Here is a 17,028-nt window from a genome sequence, read left to right on the forward strand (position 1 = left end):
TTCTCTGGTGTGGCATCTCTGTTAGCTGGAATGCAGGAAGCCACCAGAATTTGCTCTCTGGTGGCTGTGATCCCCATCCCACGTTTTTTGTTTTTACCTGACCCCCAGTGGTCCAGCCTTGCCAGTACTCCCAGTGTTTCCTGGGGACAAGACAGGAGTGCAGTTCCTGCGAAGTATCCCAGAATGGTGGGGAAGCCAAACGTCTGCTTCCCACTCACTCTTCCCACTTTAGAAACTGTGGGTCCACGGGAATTCTCTGTGTGTGGCACTGTGCCAGTTGGGAGAAGGGCAGCATAGTCAAACAGAAAAGTTTCTTACCACTTGTTTGTGGCTTTTCTCCATTCTGGGGTCCAAGGAGGTGTGTCAACCTCACTCCCAAATTCTGGGATATTCAGAATGTTATTTTTGCCGGCGGATAGTTGCTCACTGGATTTCTCTGAGAACAGGGAATGAAGCCACAGAACTCTTACTCCACTATCTCCCCCACGTCACTCCAGTGTTTTTGTTTTATATCAGAGTACACATATGTAAAGAATTAGATATAATTCAGATTTAACTGGGCCCCTGCATCTTTATTTGCCAAACCTGGCAGCTCTGCTCATGAGTGATCTGAGAGAAAGTTCCCTGGTAGCGTTTTGCAGTTCCTGCTTCCTGTACCATTGAGAAAATAAGAGATTTTGGGAGCAAAGGTCTTGGTCCTCTCACCCCTAAGCCCTCCTGCATCTCTCTATGTGTGTATCTACCTTTGCTCCTCTTTCAAAAGGGTCTCAATGTTCTTACCCAGGGCCAGCCTCTTTTTTGTCTTTTTTTTTTTTTAGTTGGAGTCTCGCGCAATGGCGTGGCCCCAGCTCACTGCAACCTCTGCCTCCCAGGTTCGAGTGATTCTCCTGCCCCAGCCCTCCTGAGTAGCTGGGACTACAGGCGCCCGCCACCACACCCGGCTAATTTTTGTATTTTTAGTAGAGATGCTGTCTCACCGTGTTGGCCAGGCTGGTCTCAAACTCCTAACATCTGGTGATCTGCCCACCTTGGCCTCCCAAAGTGCTGGAATTACAGGCGTGAGCCACCACGCCTGGCCTCTACCCTCTTTTTTATGGACTGATTCCCACTGCTCCTTCTCTTTCTAAGGACCTTGTGTCTGGGTTGTCTCCTCTCTTTTCTGAATTGTTAACTTTTCTTACTCAGCTACAAGATGCTGTAAAATATCCCATGTTAAACTTCCCTTTGCCCCAGGATTGCCTTCTAGCTAGAACACCATTTCTTTACTCTCCTTCAGGCAAAACTTTTAAGAGAAGGCCACACTCTGTCTCCTTGTCTCCCATTCTTTCTTGATCCAGCTCCAAATAGGCCTTGTTGACCAGCCATCTCCTGGCTGCCATCCCAGTGGTAGTCAGACTCAACACATTCCTTTCCTTGATGTCTTAGCAGCACTATGGACGGATATAGACATCTATAACCAGGCTCTCCTGTGAGAAGCGTTTTCCTCACTGGGTTTCAGGGTGTCATTCTCATTTTCCCGTGTATCACTGACCATTTCCTCTTTGTGTATTTTCTTTGCTCCTCTTCTTCCATCCCGACCTTCAAATATTTGTATGCCCCCCGCCTCGACCTTCATGTTTGGTGCTTGGACCTTTTTTCTCTATATACAGGTTGAGCATCCCTAAGCCAAAAATCCAAATTCTGAAACTTTTTGAGTGCAAACATGACACTCAAAGGAGATGGTTATTGGAGCATTTCTGGATTTTCAGGTTAGAGATGCTTGACTGGTAAATAGAATGCAAATATTTCAAAATCTGAAAAAAATTTGTAATCTGAAACACTTCTGATCCCAAGCATTTTGGATAAAGGGTACCTAATGTGAACTCTTTCTAGGTGACTTCAGACATTATCACATGCTGTTGACTTCAAATTAAAATAGTTGCCCGTGGCCTTTTCCCAGAATTCTTGAATTAAGTACCCAGCTCCCTTTCATGACCTTCACTTGAATGCCTAATAAACATCTCAAACTGAACATAGTCAAATAGGTCTTGATGATTTTTTCCTTCACCAACCTGCTCATCTCTGTTTTCCTCATCTTAGTAAATGACACTCTCATTCACCTCATTGTTGTATCTCAAATATTGGAGTTAACTTGATACCTTTCTTTTTCTTTTCCTTTTTTTTCTTCTTAAGTCAGAGTCTCGCTGTCACGCAGGCTGGAGTGCAGTGGTGTGATCTTGGCTCACTGCAGCCTCAACCTCCTGGGCTCTAGGAGTCCTCTTGCCTCAGCCTTCCAAGTAGCTGGGACCACAGGTGCGCACCACCATGCCCAGCTAATTTTTTTTTGGTAGGTACAGGATCCTACTATGTTGCCCAGGCTGGTCTCCAACTCCTGGGCTCAAGCGATCCTTCCATTCTACCTTGGTCTCCCAAAGTGCAGGGATTACAGATGTGAGCCACTGCACCCAACTGATACCTCCCTTTTTCAAATGAAACTTGTAATCGCATTGACAAATGCTATTGGTCTTCAAAATATGTCAGATGTCCACCCACTTCTCACCTTTTGCATTCCTATCAGTGTGGTCCAGGCCATTACCATCTCCTGCCTGGATTGTTAGATGTATCCTCTGAAGTGGTTTTCCTGCTTCCCCTCTTTCCCCAATCCCCTGTTACAGTTTTTCACACAGTAGCCAGAGCACTGGTTTTAAAATGTAAGTCACAATATCTCACTGCCGTCCTTAAAATCTTTCATCGATTTCCTGTTATGCTTAGAGAAGTAGCCAAAGACCATATTATTTCTACTAGGCCTTCCCTGGCCTGGTTCTTAACCTTTGCTCTCAGCTTATTTCTCAGCTCTCTTGTCCATGCCCACTGTTCCAGCCACAGCAGCCTTGCTGGGCCTCTGCTATGCCAGGTACATCTTTACCTTAGGTCTTTGCTCTCGGCTTTGTGTGCATAGTGTCCATCCCTAGATCTGTGTGTGGTTCACCTTGTTCTGTTCAGGTGTCTGCTCAGGAGCTCTCTGTTTACCCAAAGCAGTAGCACTTCCTTTCAGCTTATCATACTGTATTCCTCTCTTGTTACATTATTTTCCTTAATAGCATATATTAACTACTTGTTGTGTGTACATATATATATTTTAACTTTTTATTTGAAATAACTATAAATTTGCTATCTAGTTGTAAGAAATAATATAAAGAAATCCAGTATTCCCTTCACCTAGTTTCCCCCAGTAGTGATATGTTGCATAGCTACAAATATTAATATCACAACCAGGAAATTGACATTGCTACAATCCACCAACTTGTTTTCAGATTTCACCAGTTTACATGCACACACTTTTGTGTATGTTTAGTCCGTATGATTTTATCATATGTGGATTCATGTGAGCACAGTACAGCCAAGCCACAGCATGGTTCTGTCCTGAGGATCCTCATGTTACCCTCCATAGCCATCATTCCTTCCCTCTCCCTCCTCCCTGCTGTGAGATTTTATAATCCCTGCTTATTCCGTGCTGGTTGACGGGGTTTGCTCATCTTTACTTCTTCAGCACCCAGAGGAGTGCCTGTCACATCATGTATTTGTTAAATGGATCACTTAATCGTAAGGCAATGGGAAGAAAAGCCACGCCTGTTTGGGGCACATACAGTGTGTTTGTAGCTTGGTGTGATGATCTTTCTTTTCTCATTCCTGCCACCCTCGGATGTTGAAATGCCTGTGACTCTAGCAATAAAATTGCTTATTAGTCAATGCTTGGCTCAGATTAGTTTTTATGGTCCAAGTAGTAGGTGTCATGAGTAGAGGCACGCTAATAGCTTATAGCTGATTCATGATACCTTCTTTCAACATCTGACTCAAGAGATTTCCTGGGGAGCCAAATCCCCATACCCACTTTACCCTTTGTAGTCAGATTTGAGGTAAAAACTGACCGATGCTGCTTCTTTACCTCATTTTCTCTTTCCAAATGAAATCCCAGACATTAGTGCCTAATCAGGTTATGTTAGGTTTGAATTTCTTCATAGCATGTAATTGTCTTTGCAAATACACACTATATTTTTGGTCTAGAACAAACAGATTTAAGAGATCTTCCGCCTCTCAAGTTTACATGTTTATCTTGAAGCACTGAAGGCTGCTGACTGTGTAGTGGGCAAAGGATCAAGTGATGCTGTTTCGCCTGACACTTTCACAGCAGAAGTGAGCTCAGACGCAGTCCCTGATGTCAGGTCACCAGCTACTCCAGCGTGCAGAAGGGACCATCCCACCCCCAAGACCTTTGCACTTCGTTCTGTACTGAAGAAACCCTCTGTTAAGAGGTGTCTAGACAGCTTACAGGTAAGAAGAGAGTTAAATTTCCTAACGCAAATGAATGAAAATGCATTTTGGTTCAAAGTAATACCCTTGAAATGTCATATATCATGCTAGTTTAAAAGGAAATGTCTTACTTGTCTTACCGTAAATTTTTTTCCTCATCTTTTCTTATTAACAACACTGGGTGTAGTTTCTTTTTGTTCTTATTTTTAAAAAATTAAGTATAGTATATAGTATGCAGAATTTAATATAAGTAGACTGTAGTTTATAAAGGGTCATAATCTTACATAATCTTATTGCACTAACATAATATGTTATTCATTTTATATAATTATATAAGTGATATTAATTACTTAATCATAATCAATCTGTTAAACTGATCATTCCACCCAAAATATTTAGTCTTAAAAGTACCTCTTATAGCCATCCTTTTTTCTCTAAGCTCAGTCAATATAAGGAAAGAGGAAGTTGATGGGAACTAGCTGGCATTTATTGAGTAGTTTCTGTTGACAGTTCTGGCATATATATACAGCAGTAGTGCTCCGAGAAAGGTATAGGACCTGTTCGACATACACTTAGGCTTGTAGGTTGTTAAGTGAACCCAGATAAGTCTGCTGTTAAAATCCATGACAAGCTGTCAGTCCATGAGAGGTTGAGAGCTTAGCCTCAGAAGTCAAAATGCCAAGTTTCAGATCTTGACTTGGAAATGTAATCACTGAGCAAATTATTTGACCTTTCTCTGCCTGGTTTCCTTATCTATAAAAATGTAAAGTTAGTAACTACTTTTAGAGTAATTTGAGCATTAAATGGGATAATATAAAATCACCACGAGTGTCTGGCACCTCAGAAATACAAATCTTTTTTTCAAACTATAAGCGTTTTAACATACAAGTATGCCTACAAGCCTATTCTGATCTGTTCTGAAGCCAAAAGGAACTAAATTACCTTCTATTTACATGGATCATTGATGGTCAATTGCTGTTTATGAAGCTTTAACAATTTTGTTTAAAGAGCTGATTTGGGGCCAGGTACAATAGCTCACACCTGTAATCCTGTGACTTTGGAAGGCCAAGACTGAAGGATCGCTTGAGCCCAGGAGTTTGAGACCAGCCAGTCTGGGACAAAAAAAAAAGAAAGCTGATTTGGATCTGTAATACACACAGCACTGCTTGTTCATATCTTCTCCTCAAAAAGACTTAACATCTGAATGATCCATGGAACTCTTACTTTCTAACAATATGACACAACAAATATTAAGTCTTGTCATTAGAATCATATGAAAACATTTACAACTGTCCGGGCGTGGTGGCTCACGCCTGTAATCCCAGCACTTTGGGAGGCCGAGGCAGGTGGATCACGAGGTCAGGAGATAGAGACCATCCTGGCTGACACAGTGAAACGCTATCTCTACTAAAAATACAAAAAATTAGCCGGGCGTGGTGGTGGGCACCTGTAGTCCCAGCTACTCGGGAGGCTGGGGCAGGAGAATGGCGTGAACCCAGGGGGCAGAGCTTTCAGTGAGCGGAGATTGTGCCCCTGCACTCCAGCCTGGGCAACAGAGCGAGACTCTATCTCCAAAAGAAAAAAGAAAACATTTACAACTAATGATCTTTATACTAAGATGGCAAAAATTAGGAGGCATATAAAATGTGAGTTGTTTGCTGACTTTTCTGATTGTTTTAGTTAAAAATAAACCTAAAAGTAAACATGAGCTTTGTTGTATAAGTTAACTTATTTTGCAATATTGGTATCTACGTTTTCCTGGTCGGAAAAATGAACTGACTTGAGAGACAGATGAAGGAGATTTGTTTGGGGCAGGACTATTTCTTAGAGCAGGTACTGTTCTTAGAATTGGATGTACAGGAGAAAATGAGGAATTCTTGATAACAAGGACTGGTCAGAGGTTTAGGTTGAGGCCGGATGAGTAGGTGGTGATTAAGAGGGAACTTTGATCCAGTCTGCAGGCCTGGCTGTCTCCTGCTGAGCTCCAGGGGCCCTGTGTTTAGGCTTGTTCTGTCTTTTTCTACAGGGCTTACAATATCCCTCCTTTCCTAACTTGCCTACACTGTATTCTTTAGTTGGAGAAACACACGGGGACAACTGCTACCTTCTTTCCTTGTTTCTTCCTCAAGAATATAGTAATGTAAAAAGATTTAAATACTAAGAATAGATGTGGTTGCCATGTTTAAAATACAGAACACGATGTTATACCATTTAACTGTTGGCTTTTTTCTTGTTTTAATGCAGTTCTTCTATCTGAGATCATTTACATAGTTTTCCTCATCTGACACCATATATGGTACTTGTAACCTTCAAATCCGTTGGTTCTGCATCCATGGATTGAACCAACCACAGATCAAAAATTATCAGGGAAAAAAAGTCACAAAACACATAAAAACAATAACATATAACAGCATCATACCATACATGTTAACAATACCATGTAACAGTGCCATTTAAAAGTATTCTTTTAAAAGTATTCTTTTAGGTTGGGCGCAGTGGCTCACAGCTGTAATCCCAGCACTTTGGGAGGCCGAGGCACACGGATTGCTTGAGCTCATGGGTTCAAGACCAGCCTGGGCAACATGGCGAAACCTCACCTCTACAAAAAAATACAAAAATTAGCTGGGTGTGGTAGTGCCCACCTGTAGTCCCAGCTACTCGGGAGGCTGAGGTGGGAGAATGGCTTGGACACGGGTGACAGGTTGCAGTGACCTGAGTTTGCACCGCTGCACTCCAGCCTGGGTGATAGAGCCAGACCTTGTCTCAAAAATAAATAAATAAATAAAAAGTATTCTTTTGCATGACATTTACATTGTATTAGGTATTGTAAGTATTGTTTAAAGTATACGGGAGGATGTACTCAGGTTGTATGTAAATACTATGCCATTATATAAAAGGGACTTGAGCATCCATGGATTTTGGTATCTTCAGGGGCCCTGAAACTAATCTCCCATAGATACTGAGCGATGACCATATGCATTATTCTAGCTACTCACGTTTTCCTTAGCTTTATTTGCTAGATCAAACACTGAATGAATTTGACCACGTTTATTGATTTCTGTGCTTTAATTTTGCCCTAAAATTCTGTTTTCTAAAGTAGTATCTAGGGGACATAGTTATGATTTGTGCCTGATATCATGGTTTTGAGCCAGAACAATTATTGAAAATACAGGTAATCTTTAATACTGGAGTGTCTATCTGCAGTTGACAGAATTTCAAAACTGCTGTTCTTAATGACGACGTCTGTATATTTCTATATGTAAAATTATTCATTGATGTTTATTCTGTTTAGGAACACTGTAACAACCTCTGTGATGATGACGGGACTCATCTGAGCTTAATCTCAAATCTCCCAAACTGTTGCAAAGATAAAGAAGCAGGTAAGAAATTCATATTTGTTTTTAAGCTTGAGGATATCATTTTCTTGTTAATAAAACTTAGTATAATATATGAAATTTTCAATGATCTGTAATGCCTTAGTGCTTCTGAAATAACACGTGAATGAACAGTTGAGAGGGATAGAATCTCCTTGGAGAGCCTCAGAATTGGTCTGTCCATTTCATGGATCCATTTTTACTTAGTAGTGGAATTTGTAAAGAAAATTTATATTTCAATTTTATAACTGTTTAAGATATGCAAATTTTTACTTGGAAATCTGTTAGCATATTTTAATTGGAAATGTGCTTATCTTCTCCATTTTGAATTTGCTCTACCAACAATTATTTTGTAGCTTTGCTTTACTATTATACAAATAATAGCTGAATATGATCACACTAAAAGATTCTAGTATATGCCTTTTAGATAAGAAATATAGCTTAATTTTTAAGTTACTCTCATTTATTATCTAATTATAGAAGATGAAGAAAATTTTGAAGCACCGCCCTTTCTAAATATGAGGAAGAGGAAGAGAGTTACTTTTGGAGAGGACTTAAGCCCGGAAGTGTTTGATGAGGCTTTGCCAGCAAATACTCCATTGCGTAAAGGAGGAACACCTGTTTGTAAAAAGGACTTGAGTGGTCTCAGTTCCCTGCTGCTTGAGCAGTCACCTGTTCCTGAGCCACTACCTCAACCAGATTTTGATGACAAGGGGGAGAATCTTGTAAGTATGAAAAGCGTGGAACAAGCTTGCCTGTATTTTCATCAGGCTTCACCTGCTTTGCATGAGCATTAACTATGCTTTGAAATAATGAGATAGACTAAATGATATGCCATGGTTTAAATTAATCTATTTTGTATGTAGGTTTTTATGAGTTTTTCCCCATTACAAATAATACTTCCCTGACTCCTTGTACATACTGAACAGATTTATGCCAATGAATTTAACAACTTAGGTAAACTGGATACATTCCTTGGAAGACACAAACTACCTAAACTCTCTAAAAGTGAAATAAATTACCTCAATAGCCGTATATCAACTTAAGAAATTTAAATTTTAGTTAAAACCTTCCCACAAAGAAAACTCTAGGTATAGATGATTTTTTTTTTTTTTTTTTTTTTTTTTTGAGATAGTGTCTTACTCTGTCACCCAAGCTGGAGTGCAGTGATGCGATCCTGGGTCACTGCAGCCTCAACCTCCCAGGCTCAAGCTATCCTCCCATATCCTCCCATCTTAGCCTCCCGAGTAGCTGGGACTATGGGCACACAATCACCATGCCTAGCTAGTTTTTGATGATTTTACTGATGAATACTACCAAACATTTGAGCAAGTTAAAATACTAATTCTACACGTTTTTCCACAAATTGAAGGGGTAGGTTAATTGATGTCAGCATTGTGATTTCAGCATTAACCTGGTGCTAAAATCAGACAGGCATTACAAGAGAAGAAAACTACGGTTCAGTATTCTTGTAAACATAGCAATATATAAAAAGATAATACATCATAACCATGTGAGATTTAGCCTTGGGCTGCAAAGTTGTTTAATGTTTGAAAAACAATCAGTGTAATTCGCCTTGTTAAAAGACTAAGACACAAATATGATCATCTGAGTAGATGCAGAAAAATCATTTAACAAAGTCTAGTATCCATTTCTCATTTAAAAAACAAAACCTCTGAGCAAAATGGTAATAAAAGAGAATTTCTTCAAACCGACAAATGTTGTCTATGCAAAATGAACAGTTAATATCTTACCAGCAATTATGTGGAAAAGATTTGCTATCTGTATTTATATTGCCATCTTACCCTGGAGTTCGCTGAATAGTATTATGATGTTAGATTGTGTTTATGAATGAATTTTTAAATTTTCTTTATAGGACTTAGAAATTTAGCGTCAGATCATTATGTGTACTTTCACTTACAAATTTTCTTAGTAGTTTGATGGATTGCAGTTAGTAAACATTTCATTACAAACATGATTGGTAAATGATATACATATATTTTTCTATTCAATATATTTGTTTTGCTTTGACTTTTAAAATCTGTTACTGATTACCCATCTTTATGCTTATTATAGTTTCTCCTACCAAAATAAATTCTTACTCTTCTTTTGGGCACATTATATATTCACTGCCTTTAAAGATATCTAACTTCTACTCTTTTTTCCTTTGTTTAGGAAAACATAGAACCACTTCAAGTATCATTTGCCGTTCTGAGTTCTCCTAATAAGTCATCAATCTCTGAGACCCTTTCAGGTAGTACCTTGTTTATCTTAAAATCACAAATGTCATTTTTTATATGTGTATATGTTGACTTTTATTTTCTTTTAAAAATTTCATATTTGTTACCACAATATATACTTGGTTTAAAAAAACCTAACAGTATTGGAAAGCTGACATGAAGCTATTCATCTATGCCTCTTCCATTCCAAGCCTCATACTTCATAATCACCCAGAATTCACTTCCTCAGATGGAATCCCCATTTTGCTAGTTGCTAGAAGCAGTGGAGTTAGCCTCTCAACTCTTAAGTATCAATGACAAACTGCTGTTCACAGTTTACAGAACTGACATCCGGATGTAAGGATCATTCTTAAATATCCAGACTTTTTCCTCAACATTAATGTGGCATTTTTAGAACATGTGCTTTCCAAGGTCTCTGGATTTTTTATGATTATGACAAAGCAACAGATTACTCCCAGCTTTTCTGACAAACCAGGACTTAGCTGGCAGATGTCATGGGACGGGCACCTTTTTTCAGGTGTCTTCCCTGGCAGAAACCCTTTAATGGCTTCTTGTTAACACAAACCAAACCTAGTAGACTCCAAGCCATGCGTTACTAAGTTAGAGCTAAAATGTGAACCACAGTCTATCACATTCCAAAGCCCATACCCTTAAACACATTATACCACCTTCCATTTATATCATTAAAAGTCATCTGCCGGGCACAGTGTCTCATGCCTGTAATCCCAGCACTTTGGGAGGCTGTGGCAGGCAGATCACTTGAGGTCGGGAGTTCGAGACCAGCCTGGCCAACATGGTGAAACCTGGTCTCTACTGCAAATACAAAAAAAAAAAAAAATTAGCCAGGCATGGTAGCGGGTGCCTATAATCTCAGCTACTCAAGAGGCAAGGAGAATCACTTGAACCAGGGAGACGGAGGTTGCAGTGAGCTAAGATTGCACCACTGCACTCCAGCCTGGATGACAGAGTGAGACTCCATCTCAAAAAAAAAAAAAAGTGATAAAATTTTCCTATCCTACACTTTAAATAAAATTTAAAACAAGTAAAGTATTTTCATGGTTATCTTAATGTCCTTTATTGTGATTTCATTATACAAAATGTATTATGGAATAAATGGACGTTCATGAAAATACATGCATTTATTGTAATGTGATTTATTCTGCTATCTTAGCTTGGTAATATGTTAAGCAATCACCAGGGAAAGTGGTGAAAGTTTCTGAGTATCCAGTAAACTTAAAGTTTTTTAAAACGAAAAAAAAAAATTGGATTTCAAAATTTCTGCTGCTTGGCTCCTCTTTTTTTTGTTTAGATATGGTATTAAAGGTGGATATCCTAAACACAGTGTTTTCAAAAGAAGATGTATGTTACAGTTTTTGGTTTCGTACCCTGATTCAGCTTTTGTCTTGTTTATCAGGCACTGATACCTTTAGTTCTTCAAATAACCATGAGAAAATATCCTCTCATAAAGTTGGTAGAATAACAAGGACTTCTAGCAGAAGAAATGTAAGTGTTTGTGTTTGGTACAATGTATTTGTTTTTAAATCGTGCAATATACTTTTCTGTTTTCATGGCCAAATGATAATGGGTGAAATCTTAGTTTAATCAGTGTCATTAAGAATTAATACTTTGGCCAGGCACCGTGGTTCACGCCTGTAATCCCAACGCTTTGGGAGGCCAAGGCAGGCGGATCATGAGGTCAGGAGATTGAGACCATTCTGGCTAACACGGTAAAACCCCATCTCTACTAAAAATACAAAAAATATTAGCTGGACGTGGTGATGGGCTCCTGTAGTTTCAGCTACTAGGGAGGCTGAGGCAGGAGAATGGCGTGAACTCGGGAGGCGGAGCTTGCAGGGAGCCATGATGGCGCCACTGCACTCCAGCCTGGGCGACAGAGCGAGACTCCGTCTCAAAAAAAAAAAAAAAAACTAATACTTTATCCTACCTAGCATGTAACCTATAAGGTGATAGTGTGTTTCTGATTTGATTTTAATTCTATTAGAAGAAAAATCTAAAAAGATACTTTCAGAGCTGTGTTAACATGGAAGTTAACGAAATTTGTTTGGGATCTGTATGATTTTATGAATTTCGTTGAGGTGAAAGTGGAGAAGATCAGCATGTAATTAACAGAACCAGAAAATGATATAGGTATAACCTTTTTTAAATTGTGCTTCAGTCTGTTTTTTAACACTTGGTTTCAACTGGGAGTTATATATAAGCATAACTCCCATTGAATGCATGTCTTTTGCTAGTTTGTTAAATTAGATAAAATTTGGATTTTTGTTTATAACATCATAAAGTATAAACATATGCTCTCATGGGGTATTTGGCTTACAGGGTTGGATGTTAAATCCAGGATTCAAACCTAGGTAATCTAAAAATTCATGATTTTTTCCCCATAACCCAGTAGTTAGGTGCTAAATTGTAGGTTCTTAATGAGTAGTTGATGAATGAATAAATGAACAAATTCTTAAGCTGTTTTTTCTTTCTTCCCTAATATAATTGGGTAATGTATGTATACTTCTGGGTCTGCATTTGATAGTTCAGATATTGGTAATTACCATTTCCACCAATTTTCATCAAAGTGCTTTTAATAAGGTTTGTGAATTCAGAATAAATGGGATCTAAAGTGGTAGAAGCGTCCTGGGAAGCACAAGAGTGAGAGCTGCACATTAACATGTAATTGCTTGTGCTTTATGGTATCCTCACTTTACACTTTCTTTATAGCAATCAGTCAGTGTTGTAGAAGAGAGTGTTTGCAACTTATTGAATACAGAAGTTCAGCCTTGTAAAGAAAAGAAAATTAATAGGAGGAAGTCTCAAGAAACAAAGTGTACAAAGAGAGCACTTCCTAAGAAGAATCAGGTAAGCATGTGTTTAAAGATATAATAAAAAGTAGAAGTGGTATGTTTCCTTATTGCATAATTAGGAAAATATAGAAACACATTTTTTTCCAGTTGACTTTGGACCAAGATTATTAATGTAATCTTATCGTGGAGTAGAATGGGGTGGGGGAGGTTATATACTTAACTCTGAATTACCTAAGGGACACTTTTGCATCTTCTTCATCTTCTTGTGTTGCGTACTTCCTGCACAGTAAATTAGTAGGCACTCAAACCTGAAATTAATTCTCATCTTTGAATCTACCCCAACATATTACCCTATTGGGAATCCTGATTTTTTTAGGCAGGGATGAGTGTGCCGCTTGCTACTTTGTAGATTCTCTTCTTCCAGTTGCTGAATCAAATTTTTCCTTAAATTTAAGGAAAAATTTAGAAACTAGCTCTCAGTCTTTCTTAACACTTCTGGTTGTCTCAGATGCCCTTACAGTCGATGTGGCTAGCCAATTTAACACCTTAACCCAGTTCATTTTCCCTCTCCAGCTCAGTGATCTGGACTTCACACTCCGAATCCACCTACTCACTCTTGCTGCCATTCTTACAACTTGTTACTGCCTAACACCTTCGCATGTGTAGTAGTGCTTATTCTCTGACCCCCAACTTCCTGTCCATCCGGTCTACTCACTCCCTTACTCTGGAATTCCTTCTTTACTGCTAAGCTTTCAGATATACCTTAAGTTCATGTTTCCCTCTTCATCCTTAACTGAGTGAACTATTTCCAACTCTTGTCAGGAATCTCAATTCTGGATCCTTTTCCTTCCACCTCATCCATCCAGCAAAATTTTCAGTCTGACTGAGTTATCCTCTCTTTCATCTGACATAGCCCCTAGAGACACTCACACGGGAGTTGGGGGTAGTACTACCACACATTCACTGACATCTGGCCTTCTTCTTCACCACTTTGCCGCTTCACTTCATTTTTAATACTAAAGCCACTGCATACTTTTCAGTCCTGTTCTTAATGGACATCTTAGCATTTGACATGATGGAACACTCCTGTACAGTCTCTGCCTAAGGTTTGTTTTCTGTCCCCCATTGTTAAGTGTTTGTATTTTCCAGAATTCTCTTCTTTGCCCTTGTAAATTGTTTATTTTCTGGGTAATTTCATACACAGCATGGTCAATGACCATATATGAAGACCAAAACTTCCTGATCTATAAATCTGTGTTCAACTACGTACTAGACATCTGTCTTTAACCATGCTATGTCAAAATCAGCATTTCTAAAACTAAACTTATCAATCTATACACCCACCCAAAACATTCCATAGACTTCCTTCCCCCTCCATGAAATAAAAAGGACTGCTTTTCTTGGTTGAATAGCACAGATATACTTAAGTCATTAAATCCAGAAGGAACTGGGTGTTTTCTTGCTTTAGTTCCCTTTTTTAAGGTCACACACTCTTGATAAAATGATGAAAGATTATCTTGCTGAAAAAAAACCATTAATTCAAAAATATACATACAACTTATTACATTAGAAATTGATTTCCTTCGCATATGTGTGTATATATATTTTAAAGCACTCTTACAAAGAATATACACCTATTCATATAAAATTACGGCCAGAAGGTACAAAAAGGATTGAGCATTAACTCACTGCAATCCCTCCCAGGACCTTGCTGAATTGATACCATTTAGGTAATAAAAGGAATACACTTCGAATAGCAATGAGAGGAGGAAAGGGATGAGGAGGGGTATTGAGAAACCGACGACAGCCTTCAATGAATTTCTGGAAGACCAAGCAGATGGGAACATGCTGACAGATAAAAAAAGGTGGAAAGATTTACAGCTCAGAATGTGCGAGGAGGGAGCTAGAGAGGAGCTGGGAGCCAGCCTGTTTATGGGAATCCCAAGAGACCCTGGCCCAGAATTGGCAGGTACGATGGATAGTGAGAGTGAGAGGTGGTACTGAAAAACAGAGAGATGAATTGAAGTCCTATATGTGGGACAGTTTGCACCAGTTGGCACGCCAGCCCCCTCCCACCCTGATGCTCAGAACAGATGTTGTCATCTAGATTAAAGCCCTCATTCTGGCATTTGGAAAGTCCCATAGTCTTGACAGCCAGCTCCTGCCCTAATGCAAATCCTGACAGTTGACACTCCAGCATTCTGCCCCACCCTGCCCCATGCAGAGTTCCTAGGTAGGATTTCCATGCAGGAAAGAGACTGAGCTGGAAAGCAGAGGAAACCTATATACCAACTTACCCAATCTTAAATAAGAAACAAGACAATTGAATAGAACAAATAGCATGAAAGAGAAAAGACCAATGTTAATAAGGTTAAAAACTGACCTCAGAGAAATAGGTTATTCAAGGAATAGAAGGAAATTTTACATACATAAATACTGTACTCCAATTTAAGAAAATATCATCTGCATAAAAGTAAGGAGATACTATGAAAAAGGAATTGCAAAACATAAAATTTAGTAGTTGGACAAAAGAATTAAAGTTAAGGAAAGTCTCCCAGAAGATAGAGCAAAAGAAAGACTGGAAACAAGAGAATCTAGGAGACATCATAGGACTCTTAGGAAAAAGAAGGAGAAAATAGAATGGGAGAAGTCATCCAAATAAAAGAAGAGGATTTCCCAAAAATAGAATGGAAGAAATTATTCAAATAAAAGAAGAGGATTTCCTAGAACTGAAGAAAGGAGTCTTCAAGTTAAAAGCGCCCACTGAATGCCTGGTACAATGAAGAAGGGCCAGGGGGTAGGCCTGTAACTGTGAAACTGAACAATAAGGATAATGAGGAAAGAGGGCTTTTCCTACAGAGAAATAAGAACCAGAGTGGCATCAGGTCTAACAATAGCCTGAAAGCTACAAAATGATACAAGAGTTCATTTAAAGCTTAGAAGAAAATTTCAAGCGAGTATTCTACACCCAGCCAAAGTCTCAATTAAGTGTGAAGGAAAAAATAAAAGACATTTGAATGTTTCTTTTTTTCTTTTATTTTGAGAGAAGGTCTCACTCTCACCCAGGCTTTAGTGCAGTGCTGTGGTCACTGCTCACTGCATGCTTGACCTCCCAGGCTCAAGTGATCCTCCCACCTCAGCCTCCTGAGTAGCTGGGACTACAGGTGCACGCCACCATGCTTGGCTAGTTTTTTTTGTTGTTGTTGTTGTTTTCTTTTGAGATGAAGTCTTGCTGTCTTGCCCAGGCTGTAGTGCAGTGGCATGATCTTGGTTCACCACAACCTCCACCTCCTGGGTTCAAGCAATTCTTCTGCCTCAGCCTCCCAGTTAGCTGGGACTACAGGCTCGCACCACCATGCCCGGCTAATTTTTGTATTTTTAGTAAAGATGGGGTTTCACTATGTTGGCCAGGCTGGTCTCAAACTCCTGACCTCATGATCTGCCTTCCTCGGCCCCCCAAAGTGCTGGGATTACAGGCGTGAGCCACCACGCCCGGCTGGCTAATTTTTTTTACTTTCTTGAAGCAGCAGGGGGTGGGGGGTCTCACCTTGTTACCCAGGCTGGTCTCAGACTCTTCTTGGGCTCAATCACTTCTCTCACCCCAGCCTCCCAAAGTGCTGGGATTACAGGCTTGAGCCAACATGCCCAGCCAGAAAGTTATTTTTCTCTGGATGCTACCGGAGGAGAAACTCTAGCAAAATGAGGAACTAAGCTTAAGAATTCAGGACACAATGGATCTAACAATACAAGAGCACAATCAAAGGGAAATTGCTGGTTATAGCTGTTCAGCCAGCCCAGAAGAGCAACCAGTCCAAATTTGAGCAGAGAGAAGGAGCCGGAGATAAAAAACAGAAAAGACCTGTGATTGAAAGAATGAAAGGTATGTCACATACGAAAAAACTGGTAATTATATACCATTTCAAATAAAAGTCTATATAAAAGTTATAAATACGAAGCAAACATTACCGTGATTTCAAGCAATAATGCAGTATAAGGAAAAGTAGATTTTATAGTGCTAGGAATCATCTCCCTCAAGGGGCCCAGAGGAGAAGAAAAGAGTATGAAAGCTGTACTTGGCAGAGCCGTAAAAATTGTTTGCAGTCATAATAATATAGATGCTATTTGTTTTCAACTGAGGACAAATCTTTTAACAACTTGGTTGTTGTGCAGGACAATGTAAGTATTAACAATCTAATGATAGGAAAATGTAGTTAATAGCAGAAGGTGAAAAGAGAGTTAAAAAGGTAGAAACAAGGGGGCTAATGGTGTTGCTGGCAAAAGTGCAGACTCTGGACCAGACCCCTAGGTTTAAAT

General features: G+C 39.3%; 1 protein-coding gene across 9 annotated transcripts in view; it reads left to right on the forward strand.

Annotated features, from left to right (window-relative positions):
- The window catches only part of CDCA2 (cell division cycle associated 2), a 49,568-nt gene that overhangs the window by 17,641 nt on the left and 14,899 nt on the right, over nt 1-17,028 (forward strand). For all 9 annotated transcript variants that reach the window (XM_063610828.1, XM_055295742.2, XM_063610830.1 and 6 more), the window contains exons 8-13: nt 4,100-4,311; nt 7,583-7,670; nt 8,145-8,389; nt 9,840-9,918; nt 11,319-11,407; nt 12,632-12,769. In XM_063610828.1, coding sequence (XP_063466898.1) covers nt 4,100-4,311; nt 7,583-7,670; nt 8,145-8,389; nt 9,840-9,918; nt 11,319-11,407; nt 12,632-12,769 — 851 coding nt within the window. The remainder of the gene's footprint in view (nt 1-4,099; nt 4,312-7,582; nt 7,671-8,144; nt 8,390-9,839; nt 9,919-11,318; nt 11,408-12,631; nt 12,770-17,028) is intronic.

Source organism: Symphalangus syndactylus, chromosome 10 (genome assembly GCF_028878055.3).
Source record: "Symphalangus syndactylus isolate Jambi chromosome 10, NHGRI_mSymSyn1-v2.1_pri, whole genome shotgun sequence".
NCBI lineage: Eukaryota > Metazoa > Chordata > Mammalia > Primates > Hylobatidae > Symphalangus > Symphalangus syndactylus.